The following is a 24,239-nucleotide window of genomic DNA, read 5'->3' on the forward strand; positions in this document are numbered from 1 at the left end:
CAGCCCTTTAAAGTATCTTGAAAGTTTTCTTCAGAAGTACCTCAACCGGTAGGAAAAAGTTTGAGATACTGCGAGAAAGAGCCTTGCTGGTGGTTGGGATCACAGTTATAACACAGAACAAAGTTATAACAGATCGTTGTTATAACGTAGATAACTTCATCCCTTTCATTGGCAACACTGTTGCATATTATCCTGCCCTTGATAGAAATAACTTTTTTTTTTTTTTTTTAAATCTGTTAAACGACTGGCCTAGTAACTCTTCATTGACACTTTGCCAGTCTCCAGAATGACAGCTAATATTAGTAGGATTTCGGGTTGGTTTTTTTTTTTTGTACGTGGCTTTTTTCTTTAAATTTTCAAATAAAAACTCCTGACCTTTATTTTCTATTCAAGGTTTCAAGTCAGTAAACAGCTATAGTATCTTTATTTCCTCCTTTTTTAATGACCTGTTGCACTTTGGTAAAATGTTAACTTCTTGTTTCATACCTTTTAAAAAAAAGTGTTGGTTATTTTTTTTTTTCCTTTTATTTCCTCCACAGGAAGGAGTGAAGACTGAAAACAATGACCACATTAATCTGAAGGTGGCAGGGCAAGATGGGTCTGTGGTGCAGTTTAAGATTAAGAGGCACACACCACTTAGTAAACTAATGAAAGCCTATTGTGAACGACAGGTATGATCTCAGGAGAACCGGTGTCTGGGGGACAGTGATCCCCACAGGGATAGATGAAGACACTTGCAGTCTTAAAACTATGTAAATATGCAAAATGGTAGAGATTTAACAGAAACTAATTGTGTTGTGGAAAGTGTATTGTCCTGAGGGTCTGTTAACAGGGGGGACTGAGAGGGTTGTGACAGGAAATGGGTGAAATAAAGATGGGTTGTTATCTGTGAAATCTGCATTTATAGGTAGAGGCTGTTGGGAGGCAACTGCTGCTCTGTTGCTCAGAAATATCAGCGTGGAAAGGGTGGGTTTGATATGAACTCAGGAGAGAGGGTTGAGTGATAATCAGGGATTTTTATAGCTCTGAGTAACTTCTTGGTCTGGTCACTGAGTTGTGATTTATTATCTTAGTATTACTGTATTGACATGAGAGGATACCTAGTTTGAGAAGGAGCTTCTCCATTTAATCATGGCCTTGGTTTTTCTCTTGTGGCTTAGTTGACAAATTAATCCTCTGAGGGACAAACCCCATGTATTTTGTTGGTGTGGTGGCAGCTGCAGGCAGCTATTACAAGTTTTAAAAACACCTGTTTGAGTATTGCTATGGAACATTTTCTTCTGAAGCTTTTGATAAGAAAAAATTTGTCTCTGCTCTCCATGATTTATTTTTTTAAAATGACTGTCTGCCTTTTAAAAAGGTCCAGCTCTATAAAAGTGTTCAGAATTTGGAAAGTTTTTTTACTTTTAAAAAAACCCAGAAATATTCAATTATACTATTGAATACAAGTGAAGTCAGAATAAAGTATTTAATCACCAAGAAAAACAAACTGCAGTTCACACACAGAGTGGTAAAACCTCTTTGGCTTACCCTGTGCCACAATAGGATATGAATAAAGAGAAAAATCAGCTCTTACTGAACATGTGAATATGTTCTTGTGCGAGTGTTCTGGGGATAAATTAGTGAATGCTCGAACCTGTGAGCTTGTTTTTCCTACCTCAGTCATACAGAATCTTGTTATGTTTTGCAAATCACTGTGTGTTGCTTTTTCCAGTCATAAAGTCCAGTTGTATCTGTCTTTTTGGGAGTTTGAGGAGTGGCTATTTGTCTGTCCTGGGAAATGAGAAGTAACCATTCATACTTCAGTTACTTTGAAACAAGCAAAAGTGAGATTCTAGAACTTCTCACCAAAATGTCTACTCTGCTTAGAAAAAAACAAAACACCAAACACCCAAAAACAAAACTAGCAAAAAACCCCCAGATGTCAATTGGAGGAAAATATTAGTAAATCTTGAGAGTGGGAGAGATTTGTTCTGATTTCAGTTTTAAGCTGGTAGCTATCCAAAGAATATTTCTGTGGAGATGGAGTTGCCTTTACATTTTATTTCTTAGGTGCCTCTCAAACTTCGTTTAAAAGCATTTGTTCTGCACGTCTCTAAAAGTTAGATTTTGTTCATGTATTTATTTACCTCACTAGGTACACTCAGGCTTAAAATCCTTCAGCTGTGGACTTCAGATTTCACTTTGGAGAGGTGGTACAGTAGAGGATTTGGCAGCTTTCAAGAATGAAAATCATTTAGTGTGTGTAGTAGACCTAAAATGGAAGTAACTAAACCTTGAATGATCTGTTTAGAAGATGAATGCTACTTGTGATTATTTTAAGTGGTGAAAAAAATCATCCATGGAACATAAACTAATGTTTTGTGGACACTAATCCCACCAAAGTAGAACTTTTCAGTATGTTTCAGCTGACATTTATTTAGCATGTAAAGCTGTCAGGAACCTGCAATAAACATCACTTTGGGAATAGGAAATACGTATTTTAAGTAACATAATGTCAGAGGAAAGGGCTCCAACCAAATGTTGCTGTGCAGAAATGTGTTGCTGCCATGACCCTGAGCCACACAGTTTTCTTAGGCCAGAGGATGCTCTGAGTGAACACTGCAGAGTCTCAGTCCTGCTAGAGGAGGCATTTTGCTGTGAAGTATTAAGTTAATGAAAAAGTTTACTTGTATTTATTAAAATATGTTTCCCTGACAAATCTACTCCTCAAAAATAATTACTACATTGTTTTCCTTTGTGTGTGACATCCGCTCTTGCAAAGCTAAGTGAAGGCTTCTGTTCTAACTCAGAGATGCCAAAGCACGACCCTGCAATCCACTGGACTGGTTTCAAAACCCAACGAGGCTTCTTGGATATTTAGATACTCCAGAGGGAATAGACAGAACTGGGAAGGAAGTAGAGACCAAGGCTCTGGTTGTATCCCCAAATGTCATTCACCTTCTGCAGAATGTGGTGTTCTCTAAAATACCTTTGAAAACTCACTATTGATTTTTTAGCTGATATTATCAGTGAAAGGAGTTGTTGCTCCCAAGTTATGGTTTTCAATCTGTTGGCTCAGGTGAGAATGAGAAGTATTACAGGGATGGAAGAGGTCAGCAAAATGAGTGTCCTGTGGTAGAAATGCTTATTCAAAATACTACTGGCAGTAGAAGGTTCTTTTATTTTATTTGGAAGTTCCGTCTGTGCATGGAAAAACATTTGATTTCTTGATAATAGGAATTCGACATAAAAAGCTCCCATTTCTTACTCTTTGCTGCTGAAGATTAATATTATTGTTTCATTCCTGGGACAAATGTTTTAGAATACCTTTTGTTTTTGGGGAAGATCAAAAAGGAGTATTGAATATCACTGTTTGGCATTTGTTACCTGCAGTGTCGCATCTGTTTTGTCAGTGAATTATTCAAAAGCACAATAAACCTCCTGGTCTTTGGAGTGTACCAGGAATGGCTTTATTTTAACTCTCAGTCAGTGGGGGCACTGTTGCTTCTCTGGGTTGCTGGACACAATGCAATGTTTAATACAAAACAGATTGCAGGGATTTGGAGTGAAATGCCTAAAAGTCAGGGCATGAGGGGAGTACAAAAACTCTGTCCTGCATTATGGTGGCTTTTAATGTCTGTGCTGCAATTCAGTGACAAGTTCAAGAGCAAACCAGTGAGTACTTTTACACCAGACTTAACATCCCTTTGTGTTGCTTCTCTTTGTGCAGGGGTTGTCAATGAGGCAAATCAGATTCCGGTTCGATGGGCAGCCAATTAACGAAACAGACACACCTGCACAGGTAAACAGCAACAGCAGGGCTGAAGAACTGCAAAAAACCCTGCAAGTTTGCTGCAGGAGTTGATGCTTCTGCTTCCTGTAAAATACTTGTGTAAATGTATATGTTAGTGATAGAACTGGATATTTTTTTTTACCATTATTTTGGTGTAACTAGTTTAGGATTATTAGAAGTGGAATCTAGTGTTTTGAGTAATAAGTCTCTATCACTGTAATAAGAAAATTAAGTGCAGTGTGCAGATGGTGGGTCCTGTAAAACTGTCACTTTATTGAGTCATGGCTCTGAGGTAAGGATGGGAGGTTAAGAATTGAGTTTTTCTTGAAGCCATGGCTATATCTTTTACATAAAAGCTTGCCAGGATGTCATCAGAGATCCTGTTTGCAAGCTTGCAAAATACAACATATAATACAAACGTAATTTTCTGTTGTTTGTAGTTTGAAGCTGTTTCAGAAGCATAAAATTATGGAGAAGTTTGGGTTGTCTCTAAGTGGCTGAACAGGGGGCATTCCAAGAACAGAATAGTTCACTGTGATTCTTGAGTATTTTTCTGTACTTCTCCACATAGCTGTGTTTAACCAGCCTGTCCAAGTGATACAGTTTTATCTGCTGTTCAGAACCACTTGTTATGAAATAAGAGACTCTTGTTTTTAGGTCTAACTCTTCTAAGCTGTTGCTTCAAAGAATGTGCCTCTAATGGCCACAGTCTATGCAACTTTTTAACTTGGAATACTGATAATTGAGGCAACAGAGTGCTTTTCTCTCCATCCATGTTTTGCTGAAGCTCGGTATCAGTCTATATATAGCTGTGGTAAATGCCTTAGACCAGTTTGATTTCCTGAACAGCAGTTGAGACTTTTTAGAAATAAAACTTGCATTAGTTATAGCAGCTCCTTCAGCCTTGGTAGAGATTTTGTCAGTAGGGGACATAAACATCCCAGGAATATTAACTGTAAAAAATTTACAGTAAGAAAAGAGAATTCTAAAAATGAAGTATTGCTGTTCCTCACTGGCAGTTTGTCACATGGCTACATGTAAAGAGTTTTCAATTTTTTTTGTGCTTGCTGATCCTTGGTTTTACTGCCTGGCTGGGAAGAGGCCTTAATTCCAGTCTGCTTCTTCAGTGCTGTAGCCATTTACACGTTTGAACAGCAGCAGCCAAGTGGAATTGTGGCAGTGTTCTAAGGTAAAGTGAGGGAGGAAAGAGGAGAACAAAGATGCAGTGGCAAAGCAGGCAACAGAAATAAAATATTGTGAATCTCTTCCATAGGAGTCATGCAATGCACTGTGAAGTTAACACTGGAATTCATTCCAGGACAACAGTTACAAGCTGGCATTTTCTTTCCATGCAGTTTCTTTGCTTTTGAGTTAGCGAGGTTAAATGTACAAAGGGGTGATGGTGGAGGGGAGTGGGGCTGGTCTGGTTAAAAAGTAAACACAAAGATAGGAACTGCAAGAACAACCCAGCCTGTGGCAGGGATCTGAGAAGAGTTGAAAGCCTTTTTTCTCTTTTCTGCTCTAGTTGGAAATGGAGGATGAAGATACAATTGATGTGTTCCAGCAGCAAACAGGAGGAGTTTACTAAAACAAAAACACAAAAAGAACCTGCTACTTTCCTCTCCAGAACTGTGCTCCCGCAGGCAACACTTCACAATTAGAAAAATGAGACTTGGTTCAGCCACATCCTGACTACTGCAGTATAGTTTTCTCTCTTCTCTCTGATTTTTTTCCTATTCCTTCTATTGTACATAAAGTAACTGGTGACGTGCACAGACATAATGCATATTTTTTTTAACTAAATGGCCAATGGTATGTTTTGATCAACATTTAATGGAGATGGGGTGGGAAAACAAACTGGTTCTGTGAAAATGCCCCTCTCTCCGTTAGTGGCATGCTCCTTCTACTTTTATCTTTATATTCCAGTAAGTTATTTTGCTCTCACTGTTTAAAAACAAAAACCTTGCATACCTTGTTTGATTGGATAATTTCAATGTTTTTCTTTATCATTGTAAAACCAAGGGCAATTTTATAACTTTTTTGTACGTAGCTGTTACATGTAGAGCAATCTCTGTCTAAGTAGGGGTAAATTACTCTTTAAAAAAAAAAAAGGAAAAAAAATTCTAGATAGTTTTCCCTTCAAGTAAAGCGTCTTGTTGTTTAAATAAACTTCTTGTTTAAAATAACCAGTTTTCTTTCTTTTTCTGTGGAGTACTACTACTCAGCACCTGTATTTCTCTCTCTGCAGCACTTTATGCTTCTCAAATCTCAGCTTTCTCTGTGGTAAGTAAACATAATCCTCCTAGTGTAGTCAGAAGATTGTTGGAAAATCAAAGGCTGCCTTGAGACCTGTCAGTCAGCAGTTGAACTGGAAATAGAAGTCAGTTTTATTTTGATTTCTTTCTTTTGTGAATGTTCTGCTAAGCCAAAATTGTTTGATTAGGCAAACTGAAAAATACTGAACTACTTAGTAATGCCTTGGATTGAGCTCTTTTTGTTATTCTTTATTAGAAGCATCAATATTGTTGTTGCAGTAGTTTACTTAAGACTCTGTATTTGAATGCTTTTTGATGTAAACATTGAGTTAAAAAGAGCAAATAATTTCGTTAACCATTCAGTTTACCATGGTATCAAATGGGAGATGCTTGGAAATGTAAAGCAAAAATAAAAAATTGAGTTCTCTTTTTGGCTGCATTTAGCTGTGGTGGTGGAGATTCCAAGCTCTGCTTTACCCCATTGTGCTGTTCCTGCTTGGAAGGGGGAAAGGCTGGAAGTACTGAAGGGAGCTAGTGATGATGATGTTTTTCACGAGTCTTTTCCACAAAGTTCTTCTTGGGGAACTTCTTGGGGGAGTTTAGAGGTTGCAGTGAAATCCATGGATGTTCATGAGAGATAATATACCTGTCAACCCCACAGGCCCACAGCAGTCCCTGATGTCCTAGGAATGTTCCACTATTTTGTAGTGTTTGCAGTAAGCTAATGCTCTTTTAGATATTAATTTGTTACAAGAGGTCACTTTTTGGTGGTAGTTTTTGTAATAGTTAATTCAAGAAGTGATTATTGTATGTGAGGCCTGTGCCTGCTCGGTCTGGAAATCCTTTGGGGCAGAATGGTGGCTCTGTGCATGTAGCTGATGAATTGTGATCCATTTGACTTGTGTCAGGATTTAATGCATTTGATGCTACATCAGTTACATCTAAAGGAAAAATAGGGTCTGTTTTTGCAGTGGCTTTTGACTCTGTAGCTGAAGAATTTAACCTGCCATGTGCCTTTGTTTTAATTCTAGGAAATGCTACTGCTAAGCAGAGTATTTCTTATTTTGGTGTGTATCTTGTAGACTTCTGTGGTGTGTTACAAGGTTGGAATTCCCTCTTGTGAACAAATGTTTTCATATCCAAACTCACAAAGGCCTGGAAACAAAAATACTTTCATCTTAAAAAGAGGGTGGTGGGGGAATATATTTCAGCACCTTTCCTGAGTTACACATGGAATACATTGCTCTTTGGCTTTAGAGTCTCTGGCTTTTAAGTTGGCTAAACTTCTGATATCAGTGTATAAAATTCTTTCAACTTGATGTCCTGCCAAGACTTTTCCCAGGAGAAAGCTGTCTTTATCTTGTTTGGCCAAAAAAGGTGTTTGGACTTGCTTTAGTTTCTGAAGAAAGGGTGAGGTCTCCTTAAATACAATTTTTTTTTCAGCTCAACTTAAGACTGTGAAGCTCAAAGCTCCCTGTTGTGTCTTGCCTGGTGTGTTTTTTTTATTTCCTGAGGCAACAGAAGTCAAGTGACAGGTACTGAAGAGCTTTTAAAAACAATGTCTTCATTTCCTGAATTAGTGGAGTGTTACTTCATCTGTCATGAACTTGTGTACGGGATTCACCTGCATTTGTCTGTCTTACTGCTGTTACCTGGGTTTGTTCCTCATATTTCTGAAATGATTCCTCTAACAGTACTGAATGGTGTTATGTAAGGTGGTGGCTGCAGTCAAAAACTGATGAAATGGTCTTGTCTGAAATGTTTGTTTGATTAGATTAAACAAGCAAGAAACTGTCTCAAAGAACTTCAGTGACTTAGTTCCTCAAGAGCCTCAAACATTGAATTTCCTTTAGTCTGGCAAACTGAAGTGGGCTGAATTCTGATTCTGGTTCTCATACATAACACATTTGTGTAACAGTAAGCAGAAATACTGAACTTTTTTTTTTAAAAAAACCATTTTTTTAGAACTCTCCTCCGTGGTCTTGCAAATACTCTCCTTGTGGCTTGTCCGTTACTGTTCCTCTGGTGCCAGAAATTTTACCTGTGGGTTCCTGATTGCTGGAACCTGAGTGGTTTTGCTGTGGCTGTCTCCTCTAAGGAAGCTACTGCCAGGGATGATGATTTGGTAGTGATATGAAGTACAGGGATATGAAAAATTTGGATCAAACTGTTCAGAGTTCACTTTGCTGTTCAGCCTGGCTTGATTTGTGGCAGTTCTCATGTTTGCACTGGTAGCCACATGGACTGCTAGAAGTCCTTGTGTTGGAGGATAAAGAGAAACTGGGCAAAGAGGTCCTGTCAGGCTGGTTGGGAGGTAAGTTTTTCATGTTTATTAAACAGCTGGGATCTTTCAAGAGCCTGGGCAAATTATATTATTACCCACAATTTTCAAATAATGTGTTCTGAAGTGATTGCTGTGCAATTTAGTTAATATTCCTCCCATGGCTTTAAAGTGAAAAAGAATGGAGTAAGTCATAATTGGATGCAATGCCCTGGTGAGTCCTGTGGGTGGTAAGGCCCTGCCTTCAGGGTGTGGTGAGGCTCCAGTCCCTCACACAGCTTCAGTCCTGGAATGGACAGGACCTCTTTAAAGGTGGAACCAAAACTTTGTTTCAGGTACCTTTAGTGAGACGTTTTTATTCATGTGCAGGGCAGATAATGACAGATGTTAACACCTGGAAATCAGTGTGAAAATCCACACCCTGGGGATCACAGCCATCCAGAGGGGGCTCTTGTGAAGGGTCAGTGTTGAGTGCCCTGAAGTGCTGGTTCAGAAGGGGTTCTGGGAGTTGAAGGCTGCTCTGAAATGGAATCTGCTGAAGTGCCAACAGTGTAAGGGAATACTCCAAGTGGTAACATGAGAGGGATTGCTGTCCTGGCATATGGAGGTGCTCTCAACAAAAGAAAAATCCCTGAAGTAACACTAAGGTAATTGTTGCTCCAAGATAACTGCAATATCAGAGCAGGTACAGCATCTCTGCAAGGGTTAAGGTCAAAGTGAGATTATTTTCCAGCAGGAATATTCCTCTCCAGTACCTTCACTTCATTACTTCCAAGTCAGTGTAACATAAGTGCTGTTGTTTGTCTGTTGGATACTGGTTCTATTGTGTCTGTTATTGCAACATTAATGAAAAGGAATAATGTGACTGCCTCCAAGAGAGGAGACTTCCTAGGCTTCAGCCAGTTGGAAATAACTGGATTTCTAAGGAATAGCAATTTGTTTTCAAAGCTGAAAATGACAAATGAGATGCTTCCTTGATCATCATCTATTAAATTAAAAGTGAACAATAAATTGAAATATTTTTCTTAGGGTTTTAGATAGTGGCCTCTTCTGAGTACAGTGTGTGAGCTGCTGTGATGGACTGTTGTGGAGTACTAAAAGACAATCTGAAAGCAAATAACTTGGATCACTCTTAATTATATTATCATGCTAATTAATACATTTCATTCTCTGGATTATTGAGGTTTGTTCATTCTGGCTGTAACCAGTTGCCAAACTAAATGTGTTCTGATAGGGAATAATTTAATCCTGTAATTTGTCTTGCTTTTTTGTGCTTAGTGTCAGAATGAATTGGTGGCACAGCACTTCTCCTGGGTGTTTAGGATGTAGGAGTGTGAGGATAAATGAAAGATGGAATTTTGATCCCTGTTTTTAAGATTTTGGTTGACCCTCAAGGTGCTTAATTACAGGGGTTCCCTGGTTCCTTCCCTAACTCCATGGGATAGTGGTCTTATTCTAACATGGAGGTGCTGGGAGCCCCAGCTGGTATTTATGGAGTGGTTGGAGTCCCTTTGAGGGAAGAGTTTTAACCCTTGTCCCTGAAGAATTTCAGTTTGCATGGGAGGGGTGAGGTGTGGCTGGTGGTGCTGGGAAAGGAGTGGCTGAGTGTCAGCACAGATCCCAGAAGGGAAGGGCAGCAGGTGCTGGAGAAGGACAAGGGATGAGTTGGTGAGGAGCTGCAGGAGGAATGGGGTCTGTGGGAAGACCTGTAGGTTTAAACAATCCCAATATGAGAATGACTTTGGAGTGCTGAGGGAAGACTGAGGTTGTTAAAATGTACAAATTATATGTACAAATAGTAAATAGTGTTTCTTATTTATAAAGGAATATTCTTCAGGGAGACTTGGATTCAAAGGACACCCTTTGTGGTGAATTTTATGCTGGTTTTGGTGATTTAGGTCTCCCCCCTTCCAGCATCAAAGTACATCTGATGCCCTGCAAGGGCTCTTGAAGGATCAGTTGATTAAGGAAACTTTCCTTGAGTTTAAGCAAACTCAAGCAAGACAAAAATTGGAATGAAAGCTCTTTGGGCCACTGACTTACCCTTTCAGAGATGCTTCTTTTTCCAATAAGGAGCAGCACTTTGGAGGACACTGGTAGTGCTGGATTCCCAGACAAGAACTTTTCCTGAACATGTAGAGAGGCACCAGAGCAACTTCCAGAACCCTTGCAAACGACAGCATCAGCTCAATAGGACAAACCATTGGATATGTAGGATACCATCTTCCATGGAGCAAATCCAGCCGTGGCAAGGGGTGTTTTTTAGCTGACACTTTACCTTCAGCTGTGAAAGAAATGAGGAAAGAAGAGAAAACTCAGTCAAAACATCTTTTTTTTTTGCACCCTGTGCTTGGAATAAAGCAGGAATGCTCTTTGTGACTGCCTTAAGTAGCAGAGCCTGGCATGAAGAAACTCTGGGTCACGAGAGGATGACCAAGCTGAGGCTTTTCTCAAACCAGTGGTATCTCTCCTTGCCTAACCCTTGCACTTCTTGGAGTCTTGTTCAGACTTCCAGATGCTTCTTGCATTCCTTGCTGGTGGAATTTCAACAACAGGTGGAATTGTTTGGTGTCTGAGCCTTTCAAACAGCTGCTGAGAATTGTTCTGGTCAAATGTCACCATCCTGAGATGGATCCTAAGCCCAGTTTCTGTAGCCATCTTCATAAACCCCTTCATGTTATGGATGGATAATCAGCAAAGCAGCTGATTTAAAGGCCACCCTGCAGCCTGGACTGTGAGAGATCAGTGCAGCCCCTTGGAAAACACTGAAGGTTTAGAATTTTAAAGCTATGTGTTAAAACCGGCTTTGTCAGAGGGAACGGGTTTTTCTTCATCTTGACTTTAAAAAAAAAAAAAAAGGCTCTTTGTGTCTCAGGGGTACAAATTTAAGAGTCAAATTCTGTGGGTTTGAATAAAAAGCATTTAGATGACAAAATATTTCTGCAAGTTCCCGAGTGAGCAGATGCTCTACCTGTGTGCAGGTAGGTGTCATTTGACTTCTTAATGCCCAAGCCTAAGGGATAATAGAATTAAAACAACTATGTCATCTTACTTAAAATTTCCCCTTAATCTACCTCTAGAAAGATGTGCTGCAACAGAGAATTCCCTGGGGATCTAAATAGTGGCTGGAGCTTTTTTGGAAAAAAAAAATAATTTTTTTGTTTATGGATTCTAGACTAGAAGAAATAAAACACTGTGGTCCTTTGTGTAGTTTTAGCAGTTCCACTCTTCCCTGTGGTAATAATAAGGCTGGTGATAATTCAGATACTGGACATTTCATGTTGTACATAGAGTGAGGTGGCACAATCTTTGTGTTTTCCAGACCAAAAAGAAATACTTTCCAGAGAAAATGGGGATATTAAGGCTGGTTGTTAGTGCAGACTGGGAGAGATGGATGGAACTTTCCTCTTTTATCCAAGTGCTCATTGAAATAATATTTGCAGTGGCAGGTTCTGATGTGTAGATTTTGCAGCAAAAGTGATGAGCAAGGAAGCATCTGTGTGCGTGGAAGTCTCAGGGAGTTCAGGAAGCTCCCAGTCACCAAACCAGAGGTGGGTTTGATGGATGGGTCAACAGCCAATATGTGATAATTTAAACTGTGCTGTGAGAGATTTGTGCTGGTGTTTGCAGCAGGTACAGGACACAAAATGTGCAGCCTCGTGCCAGGTGAGCAGCGTTGCTGGGCTTTGTATTCCTGTTGCCATACCATGTGCTGGAACTCAGTTTTCATGCAGTAATCCACTGCTGCAAAATAATACACTGATACTGCAAATTATTTTATTGCACCACGGTTTTTGAGGTGTGTTCCCTGCCCAGCCCTGTGTCCTGCAGGCCCTTACTGTGTCTCTGCCCTCGTTGACGTTGGCGGCCTTGTGCCAACACCTCCTGCAGCACAATGGCCTTGGTTCGGCCTTTTTTTAAAAAAAAAACCACAAGATTTTTTTTTTTAATAGGTCTTAGGACCACAGCGGTTTATTTTTTTCTAATTTGTGTGTAGTTTTAGCAGTTCAGCTCTTCCCTGTGTTAATATTAAGGCTGGTCATGATTCTCAAGTAGCTCATCCCTGTACGTTGGAGCCGCTCCAGGACACCTCCTGAGGCACCTGCAGGGCCGGCACGGCCATGAGTGCGAGGGACCGGGCCTTTCGTGGCCGAGTGGGTGCCAGGGAGGGGCGTTGGTGGCCCGAGGGTGTGTCCTGGGCGGTGTCTGTGGGGACCGCGGGGCATGAGGGGGTCGGGAGGGCGCTGAACGGGGGCGGCAAGGACTCCCTCAGTGCGACCTCCCACTCCCCGGGGCCCTCATGTCGGGGGCCCAGCGCCGCGGGCACTTTTTGTCTCGCCTCAGGCGCGGGCTGCTGAGCCAATCACAGCGCGTGCCCAGAGGTGACATGACAGCCCCTCCGCCAATCCCCGGCACAGGGCGCCGCCGCTCGCCTGCGGCCAATCAGCGCGGAGCAGACGTATTGCTGAACCAATGAGCTCCCGCCGGTGAGGCGAGGCGTCCCGGGATAGACGGCGGGGCGGGGCAGAGGGAAGAGTGGCAGAGCACGGCCCAATAGAAGATAGCGACTGCGTTTGAACAGTCCAATGAGAAGGCTGGGTATGGGCGGGGACTGAGGCGACTATAAAACCCGCGGTGGTGCGGGCGTCGGCCGCAGTGTCACCGGCAGCGGCAGGGCCTGCGCGGGAGGCAGCAGCACCGTCCGCGGGACCGCCCTTGCCACAGAGCCCCCTTCCCTCGCTCCGGCTCCCCCGTCCTTCCGCCATGACCACCACCGCACGTTCTCGGGCAATGGACCCCAATAGGCAGTAACCAGCTTCCAGGTCCGCGGGGGCCTCGGGGGTCGCCGCGCACCCACATGCGGCGGGGGCCGGGGGTCCTGCGGAGGCGGGGGGGTGTTGTCCGGCGCGGCCCCAGGGCGGTGCTGGGAGCGCCGGGTCTTTGCGGCGGGGCAGCGCCGGGAGCTGGCGGGCGTGCGGGTCCTCCGGGCGGGGCTCGGCCGGAGGCGGGGGCGCCGCGCCCACCCGCGGGGCGGACTGCGCGGGGGCGCGCGTAGCCCGGTGCGGGGGGCGCGTTGCGGGGGACGCCGAGACCGCCCGGTAGCGCGAAGTGCGGCCCCGCCGCTGGCCTCGCCGAACAAAAGAAGGGAGCGGATCCCGCCTTCTCGCCGCAGCCACGGCGCTGGGGGCGGGGTGGCACCGCCGCCCCTCCGCGGCCTTCCCCGCCGCCCTCCCCGCCGCCTCCCCCGCCACCATCCCCGAGGCCGCCACCGAGCCCCTCGCAGGCCGCCGCGGGCTGGGTGGGGCCGGGCGGGCTCCATTGTCTGCGCCGCCCCGCCCGGGGGGACCCGCCGGGTTCGGGAGGTGACGGTACCCGGGGGTCGCCCCTTCCCCGCTCCCGAGGCTGGGAGGGGCGTGGGGGGGTGGAAGCGGAGCCTGTCTGGAAACAAAGAAAAACTTGGCAGGTTGGCGCGGAGGAGATGCGCGGCGTTTGTCGGGCACCCGCGTTCCCCGGAGGCGCAGCTGGAGAGGATCGTGCCTTTTCTACAGGCTGTCGGGTGGGTTTTTTTTTTTTTTTTTTCCCTGTCAGGTTTTGGCCTGACAAAGCGGATGCTTCCTGTTTCCTTTTAGCTTTTCAGGGTGCGTTTTAAAGCGAAAAATACCCTTTGCAAAGCGTGTTACAAACCCTTTGCGAAGCGTGTTTCCAGAGCGCTTCCCGGCTGGAGCTGTGGGTGGATTTTCAGTGGACATCGCTGGGTATCAGGTGGAATTTTTAAGAGCAGCTCGTTGCTTGAAGTGTTAAACGTGGCTTTCATAAAGCACGTTACAGCATCTCCAGGCTGTGAGAGGCTTCTAATGAAACCTGCCAGCCTTTAACTGAGATTGGTAAAAAGGCATTATTCCTTTTTAACAGTTTGAGTGATGGCTTTTTTTCCCCTTCAGTTGCCTCTTCTGTTAATGTCATTAAAGACTGTCAGTGGAAACTGTCGTGTCCTTAAGAGAGTAGTAGTTTCACTGCTCTGGTGAAATAGAGGTGATCTGTGGTGTGGGAACAAGCCCTGCTTTGAACAGGCTGTTCTTCAGATTAACTGCAACAGATGTAACTAAGAAAATAAGCCTTCTAAATGGAGACATTTTCTCGGGATAAGAAAGATAAAGGAGTGATTCAAAACCATTACACCATATCTGTTGATTCAGGAAGGAGACAAAACAAATCATAATCAAACATACTGTCCAGTCTCCTGGGATCCTCCCATTAGCAGCTGAGCATTAGTAATTAGAACTTTGGAGAAGAATTTTTTAAGGAAAAGTGGTTTGCTGGTTAAGTAACATTAAATATCCATGCTGCACACCTTTGGGAATTTCCATTGCCATTGTTGTGTTTGAGCTTGGAGGAGCGTTTTTGTGTTGCATCTGGAGTTTAACAAGCACAAAATCTCCAAATATCTGAATGCTTTAGCCGTGATGATGACACTGTACAATCAGACACACTCTTCGTGTGGAATTCCCAGGCTTGGAGCATCAACAAGCTGTGTGCTGTTCCCTTTTGTGAGGTTCTAACTTTGATTTATTAAATTACTTGTAAAGAACAGGAAGGGTGCACCCATCCCTATTTTGTCCTGGTGTTCATTTCAGAGCACTGGATGCCTTGAAAGCCCAAGAAACCCCAAATTCTGCTGGTGTACTCACATCTCTCTGGGGGTTGTGACAGTTCCCACACTGTCAGTTTTATTCTCCTGGCTTCTCCAGCAAATGCAAGATCTCATGCTTAAGAAAACAAGATCAGGAGGAGTTTACGTTTAAAGATTTACTTTGCTGCTGCTGTTAATTTTGGTTGATTTCTGCAGGTTGGAAAGCAGACCAACAATAAAGCTCATGAAGTCCTGAGCAGGCTCCTTTTTTGTCTAACAGCAGATTGTTAGATATAGGTTACATATCTGGAGCTTTGTACACGTGTCTCTCCTAATAATAGTCAACTTAAAGCTGTTTGATTGCACCTTTTGCCTCTAGACCAGAATCATGCTGCAGACTTGGGGTTTTTTTCTGAGGAAACAAATCTAAAAAAAGGCTGCAGCCATCAGTGGTGCAACCAGTCCTTTGGCTCATAGTCCAAACTTCAGCCTTTGCCGTGCTGCCAGTTGGAGGATTGATGTTAACCTTCACAGAGTTCTCTTTAAAAAGCTGGAATTTGACAAGCCCACGTACTTATTTTCTATTTGGCTCAGACTGAAGGCTGGTGGCAGCAGCCCTTGGTGACACTGAATGAAGCCAAGGGCACGAGTAGAGTGTTGGGAGCATTTTATTTCCGTAAGTGTTGCTAAAGTGAAGAGTAGTGGAGACACAGTGCCAGCATGGAATTCTGGCAGGGGCTTACCTGGATAGTTCAAATGATGCACTGGAGCCATGGCAGCCTCTGATTTATGGGCTGGAGAGCAGCTTTCAGCAGGGGTAGAGGTTGTAAAGCTGCCCCTCTCTCTGCAGAGTCCTGCGTCCTCCTGGAGGAGGGTCCAACTTCTCCCTGGGGTTTGATGAGCCCAAAGAACAACCCGTGCGAAGGAACAAAATGGCATCCAGCATCTTTGGGACTCCTGAAGAGAACCCACCTTCCTGGGCTAAAGCATCGGGTAAGACCATCCTGCTTTGTTTCCACAGCTGCTGAGCTGCATTGATTCATTTTGTGCCTCAGCCTGGAGCTGGTGGTGGCTGTGTGGAAAGCAGAGTTTGCTTCCTCCTTGGTACTTTTGGGCTCTAAATGATATCTGCTTGCAGGGGATTGTTTATTTCTCGTGAATTTATACCAGAAGGGGGTTTTTATGCAAGTCTTGGGCATGTTGCAAGCAGAAAATTGTATTTTGGATGCAATTTCTCCAAGTTAATCAAGTCACAGTACAGTGAACTTACTCAGAGGAAGTTTAGCCTTGTGTTTTTCTCACAGCTGGGGTTTAGCTTCCATTTCTGCAGAGTAGGGGTGGCCTTGGGACCCTAAATCCCATCTATTTAAATGACACCCTCACTGCATGAGGTGCTGCTGTAAGAGAGTAATTTGTGAGTTATTATCTGAAGGACCAGGATTTTTTAGAATGGTCAAACTTTAATTTAAAAAAAAAAAGGCACCTCCCTCAGAGTACCCAAACTTGTAACTATTTATGATCTGCTTTTCTGGTAAGTTTATCTTGCAACCTGATTGGAATCAATCTCTGCTTGTAGGGGCTAAGCCAGGTGAAATCAGAGACAACTGTGAATCCTCTGGACCACAAAGAACAAACTCAACTGAGGCAAACTGTGGAGACTTTGTAGATCCCAAGGTCAGTACTTGACTACAAAGAGCCTGATAACGGGCAATTCACACCCTGGGTGGTGTTGCCTTACAAGTGATGTTCACACAGTTGGGAGCATTGTAGGATTCGAAGCCTTGTTCTCAATCTGCTTTTTTTTCCTGAAGGTTCCACCTGATACTCTTAAATGTTGATGGAGGGCTGGATTTTTCACAGGGACCACTTTCCAGAGCTCTTAACTCGTCTTATTGCTGAGACAGTAATGAAGTGCTGCGAAATCTAATTTCAGCTCTGTGTGTGATTGTGGGTTTAGACGTTTTATAAACAATGGTTACCTACAGCAAACGCTGCGTGGGTCTGACAAAACTTGGTTTCACATCTCAAGTTCTTGCCTCGGTAGCATCAATGCTTGTTTTATTTGTTACTAGTGTTAATAATACCATCAGGTGTGTTATTTTCTATATAAACTGTTCACTTGGTAGCAATATGGAGCACGATTTGTAGTGTTAATAGTAGTAATTAAGTGAAATTTGCTAGATGTATGATGACATTTGATAAATGTGTGATTACATTTAATGGGAAAAACAGGATTCCTCTGAACAATGGTTCAATAAAAAAACTAGTAATTCCTCTGACCTTAGAAACACAGGAATGCAGGGTAGCCTGCACTTGCATGAACAAATTTTAGTGGAAAAAAGAAATCTTGTTGTTTAAAACTTGAGCTTTAAGTTGTCTGAAAAGAGCTGGGTAAGTAAATAGTTGATCTCAAATGTTGTAGCAGACACCTTTTGTCTAATGTTTTATTTTGGTAATTCACATCAAGCATCACAACCCATTTTTGTTATTAATAGGAGCTTTAAGTCACAAAACTGTTCTTTGTTACAGAAAATGTCTTGTTTCAATTTAGCAAATATAAGTGAATTAAATTTATAGCTGCTACCACAGAAAACAAACTGTTTAGTTTAATTGTATTTTCTGCCAAATTGTGTTAAACACTGTGGTTCTCAGCTTTGCAAACAGATTCTTCCCATGTGGAATAGTTTACTTTTATGCAGTAGTTCAGCTGCAAACAGCAGAAGCTGGAGCTGGTGAGCTGTAGCCCAGCCTGAGATTTAAGGTGGTAAATTTGTGTCAGTTGCTGTGCTTCTTTATCCCAATTTCTGCAGTTTCACTGTGTAATTAGCAATGTTAAATCTATGAAAGCTGATAAAACCTCATGCCATTGAGGAGCCTGGGCTGCTGCTGGGAGACTCTGTATCTTTGTGTCAAGCTGCAGCCTGTGAACAGACTCAGTATGTAAATAATGTTTAACTGTTTATGTAGTGAAGGAAACTTTATCAGCAGCGTTGCAAAGAAGCTGATTAGCGTTTCACAAATATCCTGGGTAGAACAAATGCTCTTGGCCATATTAACAGATAAGTGTTTGGTGTTGCAGAGTTGCTCAGTAGAAAGGAGAGGACACTGAACTGTTGCTCGTGGCTCTCAGTGTAATTCGTTTGTCCCTCCTGCTCTGCAGTGAGGATGTTCTGGTTCCTGTCAGTGCTGCTGGATTTAGGATGCTGTGCACAGTAAAGTGTTTGTGCCCACCCATGTCCTTTGTGAGATGTGAGATATAACATGTTTCTCTCTCTTTTCCAGGGAGATGTTGGTGGTGAAATTTCTGGTAAGTAACTCCTTCAGACTCCTGGTGAAAGCCTTTTGCAATTGAGGAGGATATAGGATGTATAAATGGTCATGTATTGGGATAGAGGCAGATTGGGGTTATTCTGGAATCCATCAGATCAATAAAGTGACTCGACTGCTTCAGTGGAGTGAAATGGTGGAGTGTCTGTCAGTCATCAGGTTAAAAAGGAGAACAGTCCTGCTCGTTTATTTTGCCACCAGCTGTTGGTGTAAAGATTTGTCTGAGTACTAGAAGGCAAGGTGGAGACTGACTTGCAAAGATTTCAAGTGATTGAAAGACTACACTGCTGTTAGAGTAGCTTGTAATTAAATAAGACAGTCAACTTAATTGATTTTAGTTTAAAATGTCCTTCTTTCCTATTGTCTTCTCATACAGCAAACTCTACACTCACAGAAATAATCAAACCCAGCTACTGCATCTGGAAGTGTCTGCATTAACCAGCTTTTAACTTCCTGTTGCCTTTTAAATGCTGATTTTTGCCAAGGAAGTTGATCTGCATACTGCAAATATCCTGTAAACAGAGACATTTCCCCTAGCAGCACGTGTGCCAGCCTTCAAGTGTTTTTTCTAGCTCTGAGGCTGGAAATCTCTCCTTTGTAAGGTTCACCCTAGGAATAGCTTCCTTCCTGATGACAGGAATGTGTGTGTTGACCGTGGCTTTCCAAGTGCTACTTTCAACACCTAAGAGTGGTGGGAGATCACTGAGGCCATTAACAGCTCCCTGTCCTGAAAAGACCTGCTGGGATGGGGAGAGCTTTTCCTGAACGTTTCAACTACCTCTTAAGTGGTATCTGTGCCCAAAATAAGTGTTGCCTCTTTAGCAGGCAGCTTCTAATCAAACTGTGTACAGGATTTAGGATTTCTTTCCCATGTCTGGCTGATCTTAATTAGCACTGCAGGCATCTGGAGTTTATGCCTCGAGTAGGAGGATGTGGTTTGCTAATAGAAGTAAACTGCTCTAAGGCCTCTGCTGCTTTTCCTGGTGCTTGTTTAAACCAGCTCCCCACAGGGCAGAGGAGATCCCACAAACAGCAGTGAGGTGAGAAGGGCTGGGATGGGAGGAGGCAGAGACAGAGCTGGCTGGGATCAGGATAGCTGAAACTTGGAGTGCAAAGTGATATTCCTGACTCTTAAATTTAAAAGTTCACATTTCTCACAGGTGTTGTATTTGTATTTAGGTTTGTTTCTGGTGAGTGACAGTGAGGGAAGTTCTTATCAAGGACCAAATAAATGTTTGCTGGGAGGTGGTTAAAAAAAAAGTGTTACTGGAAAGTAATTGGGGTTGTTTCCTGTTGTGACCATGAGTAAAAATTAAACTTTTGGAGATGGCCTAGATGAAATTAAAATGACAGGCAAAGGTTTGAATGTCAAACTTTCACTGATGGTACTTAGGAAGGAGTAGGAATTTAATGCTTCCTGGAAATGGTGTCTGTGGCAGATCCCTGAGCATCCTGATGGATTGTTAAATTAATTTCTACCATTGATAACTTTGGGTATTGTAGCTTAATGGAGCCCAGTCTCGTTGAGGTGTGCCACTCCTCCCCTTGATATTCCTGCTGGGCTGGTGAACATCCCACCTGGCACACCTGTGACTTTATACTGGATTTGCAGAGCTGTCTGCAGGGTTTGAAAAGAGTTGAATGAATCCACCTTCAAGCAAAAGCTGTCTGCTTACAAGTTCACAGCACAACCAGAATCTTAATAGCTTCCCATCATGTAAAAATGTTTATTCTTTTGAATGTGGAAATCATTTTCTGCATGTAACTGATTATAAAACCCCAAGTAGGTGTCAGGTGGGGTGTGCATATTTATTAATCTCACCTGTCTAGGGGAAGAAGATGTTCCTTTTGCAGCAGTTTTCTTGCTTCCTGTTTGGGAGCTGTAGTTCCTTTCTGTGCAGAGTTTCAGGGGTTTGCAGTGCACTCAGCAGGGAGCTGTTCCAGGGATTAGACCCTTTTTGGGATGGGAAGATCTTCAACATTTGAGCTGATCCTATTGCATTTACTTTAGTCATTAGGTTGGCAAATATATCTATACCTTGATTGTGTGAGAAGTGCTGATGTGTGATCAGCTGGCTGAATGAGCTGCACAGACTTCCCCAGAAGTCTCCTGTGGTCTTAATTCATGTTTCTTTTGTGATTCAGTGGCACTGTGAGCTGAATGAATGTGAGCAGCTAAGGAGAACTAGACAGTGCATGACACACACAGGGGAAGGTGGAGTCTGGCATTAGGGGCAGATGATCTCCATGGATGCTTGTGCTGAGTCAGCAGGCACTGGGACACGGCAGCTACAGGAGCTTCAAGCTTAAAATGTGGTATTAAGTGTTTAGTTCAGCTGTGCTGGTGTGTTAATGAGCACAGCAGAGAGTCTGTAGTGTAGATTATTCCTGATTGTGTGGGGACTATGCTAAGCTGCTGGAGTTCTTTGAGATTATTATAAGCGTGGATACAGGGGGTTCAGTGGACAGAAGTGGGATTTTGGTGTTTCTGATAAATCCTGCATCAAATATTATTTAAAAGAGATAAGCTGAGTTGCCACAGAATTGGAGGAAAGCTGTTCCTGGGGGTAGGAAAGTAACTAAAAGATAGGAGGCAAAGGGTAGGGCTTAGTAATTGACTTTCAAATTGGAAAAACGAGCCATGGGAAGTGATGTGGAGGTAGTTTTATTCAGGGCCTTCATCCGTGACCTGGAAAAGGTAATGAACAGTGAAGTCTCCAATTTTGTTGGTGATATGAGCTCTTTCAGGTAGTCAAATTGTGCTGATGGTGAGAAAATCTCACTGTCAGAAGGACTCAACAGAATGAGGTAGGCAGGTAAAAAGGTGGCAGGATAATCCTCATGTAAGTAAGTGTAAAGTAATGAATCCAGGGGGTGAAAAAACCCAACACCTAAACCATGGCAGCCTTGTGTTCAGCTCTGTGCTGCTCCCAGGATCTGCCTTGAGTCTTGGCACTGAGTGTTCTCTGAGATGTGTGGCAGTGCTAGCAAAATGCTGGATGTCATCAGGGAGAAAATGGAAAATTCCATCATTTTGTCTGCAAACAATGGTACACCCACATCTTGAATCGAGTGTGCAGTCCTTGACACGTAAAGAGCAGAAGGTTGTGGAGGTGAACAAGGAAGGTAAAAGGGTGCAGTGGCTGCCCTGGGAGGTGGAACTGAAATAGTTGTGTCTCTGCAGTTTGAGGAGGAGCCTGGGGGAGGGAATTTAATCAAGATTTACTAAACGTGAAGCTTAGGGTGAATGTGCAGCTGTTGTCTGAATCCTCCAAACCCAGAACTAGCGTTCATTAGATTAAACTAAGGGGTCTGTTGAAAACAGATGAGGTGTACCTTGACAGAGCTGATGGTGAAGCTTTGCTCCCCTCACTCCCCCAGTACCCAGGGGGCCACTTGGTGCTGATTTGGGCCTTTGGCTCAGAAGTGATTGTGTTAGTCCATAAAAATGTGAGATGCTAATGTACTTGCTGTACTCAGTGTCAGCGAAGCAGATACATTAGTTATTTGCTACAGTATCTAAAGTGCTTCCTGTGAAGAATTCCTTCTGTGTCCTGTCTTCTCTTGTGGCTGTTCAGAAGGACTTAAAATAAACTATCATGTGCTTCCCAGGGAGTGTACAATCAGAGCCTCCCCATGCATGGCTGTTCCCTGCTCTGTTCTGTGTGAAGCCTCAGAAGTGTGTCAGATCCTCTTCCCTCCAGTTACGAAATTGGGAATGTAGTTTGAGCTCTTGCTGGTGCTTCTGTGACTCGGCTTCCAGCACCTGCTCAGACTTGAGTTACTGTTGCCAGAGTCACACGCCGACTAATTATATGTACAAGTCTTAAGCCTTGAGCTGCTTGTCATTAAGAAAAATGAATTGCTGGTGTCCCCTAATAGCAGCTGAGTGAATGTGGCTCTTGATGAACACCCTAAACCGAGCTGGAAGGCAGAGTCCATCTGAGAAACACTTCTGAGGGCTGAGTCTGCCCTGCCCTCGGGTTGCAGCAGCACCCGAGCGTGTCTGTGCACCGGGAGAGCACTGACAGGAGCCAGCGAAACATCTGGCTCTCCTCCTCCACATCAAACACCTTAAAAGCTTCTTTTCTTCTAGAAAACATTGAGGCTGATGTAGAAGCTGCCCCAGGTCAGAGTGAAGAAAAATCCCTGCCTGCTGCACCTGTTCCTAGCCCAGTAGCACCAGCACCTGCACCGTCCAGGAGAAATCCACCCGGTGGCAAGTCCAGCCTAGTCCTCGGTTAAACCTTTCCCTTCCTGACTGTTTTGAACTCGTGTCTGTTTTCTTTCCCCCATGCTTGTGACCTGCACAACTTGAGCCTGACTGTACATCTCAAATTTCTTTCATTAAAAAGAAGCACTTTATGTACTCCATCTTTTTTTGAAGTCAAGGGTTTTTTCCACTTCTGTCCTGTGTTTCCCCCAGATCTACTGGAAGTGACATGAGTGTTTTCTAGTGATAGACTTGAGGGAAAGCTTTATGAAGTATTGTAATGTAATTCAAAGGAGAGTAGCTTGGTTCTAAGTGTGCTTAGAGGGTTTTTGTACTGAGGTTTTTTTTTTTAGAACCCCTTAGCTTTACAAGGGTCTAGAATCCTGGTTACCCAGGCCAGCAAACAATCAGCAAGAGCGGTCCCTTCCCTCCACATGTGGGATTTAGGGATCTAAAAGGCTTCATTGACTGCATGTGGTAAATGCCTTGAGCCCTGCTGTGCCATATAAATCATTGAGTGGTTAATGTACACCATGCTGCCTTTAAAAACAAAATAAATCTTGATACTGGACTATTATGATGCAGGGTCTGTGCCAAATAGAGGGCTGATGACCAGAGCCACCTGGCCTAGTGCTGGGAAGGGGCTGATTCAGACTTTATTCAGTAAAGGTGGAGTGGATCATATAAATAAGAATTACAGGGCATTTTTTTTTTACAACTGACTCAATGCTGTGCATGATCATGCTGGTGCTTGACCATGAGGTGAAAATCTCATCCTTTAAAAGTGTGTGTTGTAATTTCACGGAGCTGGATTGTTGCTTAAAAGTAAATAATATAGAAATTTTGAAGCCGTGTTTCCTGTGTGGGTTTTATTTCATGGTTTTGGTTTTGCCTTTATTCTGAGTTGTCCTTGTCTCAGCCAACATGCCCTGCTCCAGCACAGGTGGGATGCAGCAGAGGAGGAGAGTTATTGCACTTGGTTAACATCACCATCATGTACCATCTTCCCCTGAAGAGATTGTCTGACTTATCTCTTAATTTTTGTCTTCTAGAGCAGAGAAATGTGGAATATGGCTTGGTATCTGTAATCTGGTTTATCCAAGATACTTTTTTATCTCAAGAAAACAGAGGAAAGTTTATTTTCCTCACAACAACAACAAAAAAACCCCAAACCAAAACAGGATCCTAAAAAGGGAGGTGGCTGTGAGTCCAAACTGTGGAGTTCTCTGCTGTCCTGGAGGGATCTGCTGCAGGATAAGCCACAGCAGAGGATTTGTATGGAGCTGGTGTGTCTGCTGGCAGCTTTTCCACCCTCCTCCTGGAGGAACCGGTGCCTGAAAGCACCCAGGCTTTCCAGATCAGTGCTGGAGAAGCCCTAGCCCGAGGTGCTTAACCTACAAAACCGGATTTACTCTGACGTGCTCCTCTCCTGCATGGAGGGGAGAGGATTCTTATCCCTCGTGTCCCCTGGGCTGCAGGACCGGCTGCAGGTAGAGCATGGGAAGTAAACAAATTACATTTCCTTGGCAGTCCCCAAACCCAGTGGAACTTTATCAGTGCTCCTTTATGGTTGCTGAGGCTTTGGCCAAGCCATGCTGCTGCTGTCCCACCGCCCTTCTCCCCCTCGTGCTGCGAATGTGCCCACTGCGGGATCCCGAAGGGTTTTGGGGGGTGCTATTCGCTTTTCCTCGGTTCCTGGCGGATCCCACCGCTGTTCCCACGCGGGGCTGCCCCGAGGAGCCCCGCCCACCTCATGC

At 43.5% G+C, this 24,239-nt stretch overlaps 2 protein-coding genes across 2 annotated transcripts; both read left to right on the plus strand.

Annotated features, from left to right (window-relative positions):
* The first annotated feature begins 449 nt into the window (after window positions 1-449).
* SUMO2 (small ubiquitin like modifier 2) lies at window positions 450-6,457 on the plus strand. Its single transcript, XM_018073281.2, has 3 exons — window positions 450-671; window positions 3,713-3,784; window positions 5,301-6,457. Exons 1-3 carry the CDS (start codon window positions 465-467, stop codon window positions 5,361-5,363), a joined length of 342 nt encoding a protein of 113 aa, XP_017928770.1. The 5' UTR covers window positions 450-464; the 3' UTR covers window positions 5,364-6,457.
* A 9,311-nt stretch (window positions 6,458-15,768) lies between these two features.
* Window positions 15,769-23,335, plus strand: JPT1 (Jupiter microtubule associated homolog 1). The gene is made up of 4 exons (XM_029960020.1): window positions 15,769-15,935; window positions 16,519-16,616; window positions 18,225-18,249; window positions 22,366-23,335. The coding sequence occupies exons 1-4, from the start codon at window positions 15,875-15,877 to the stop codon at window positions 22,512-22,514; spliced, it is 333 nt and encodes a 110-aa protein (XP_029815880.1). The 5' UTR covers window positions 15,769-15,874; the 3' UTR covers window positions 22,515-23,335.
* The last annotated feature ends 904 nt before the right edge of the window (window positions 23,336-24,239 follow it).

This window comes from Manacus vitellinus, unplaced genomic scaffold (genome assembly GCF_001715985.3).
Source record: "Manacus vitellinus isolate BGI_N305 unplaced genomic scaffold, ASM171598v3 scaffold_24_pilon, whole genome shotgun sequence".
NCBI classification, from domain to species: Eukaryota; Metazoa; Chordata; class Aves; order Passeriformes; family Pipridae; genus Manacus; species Manacus vitellinus.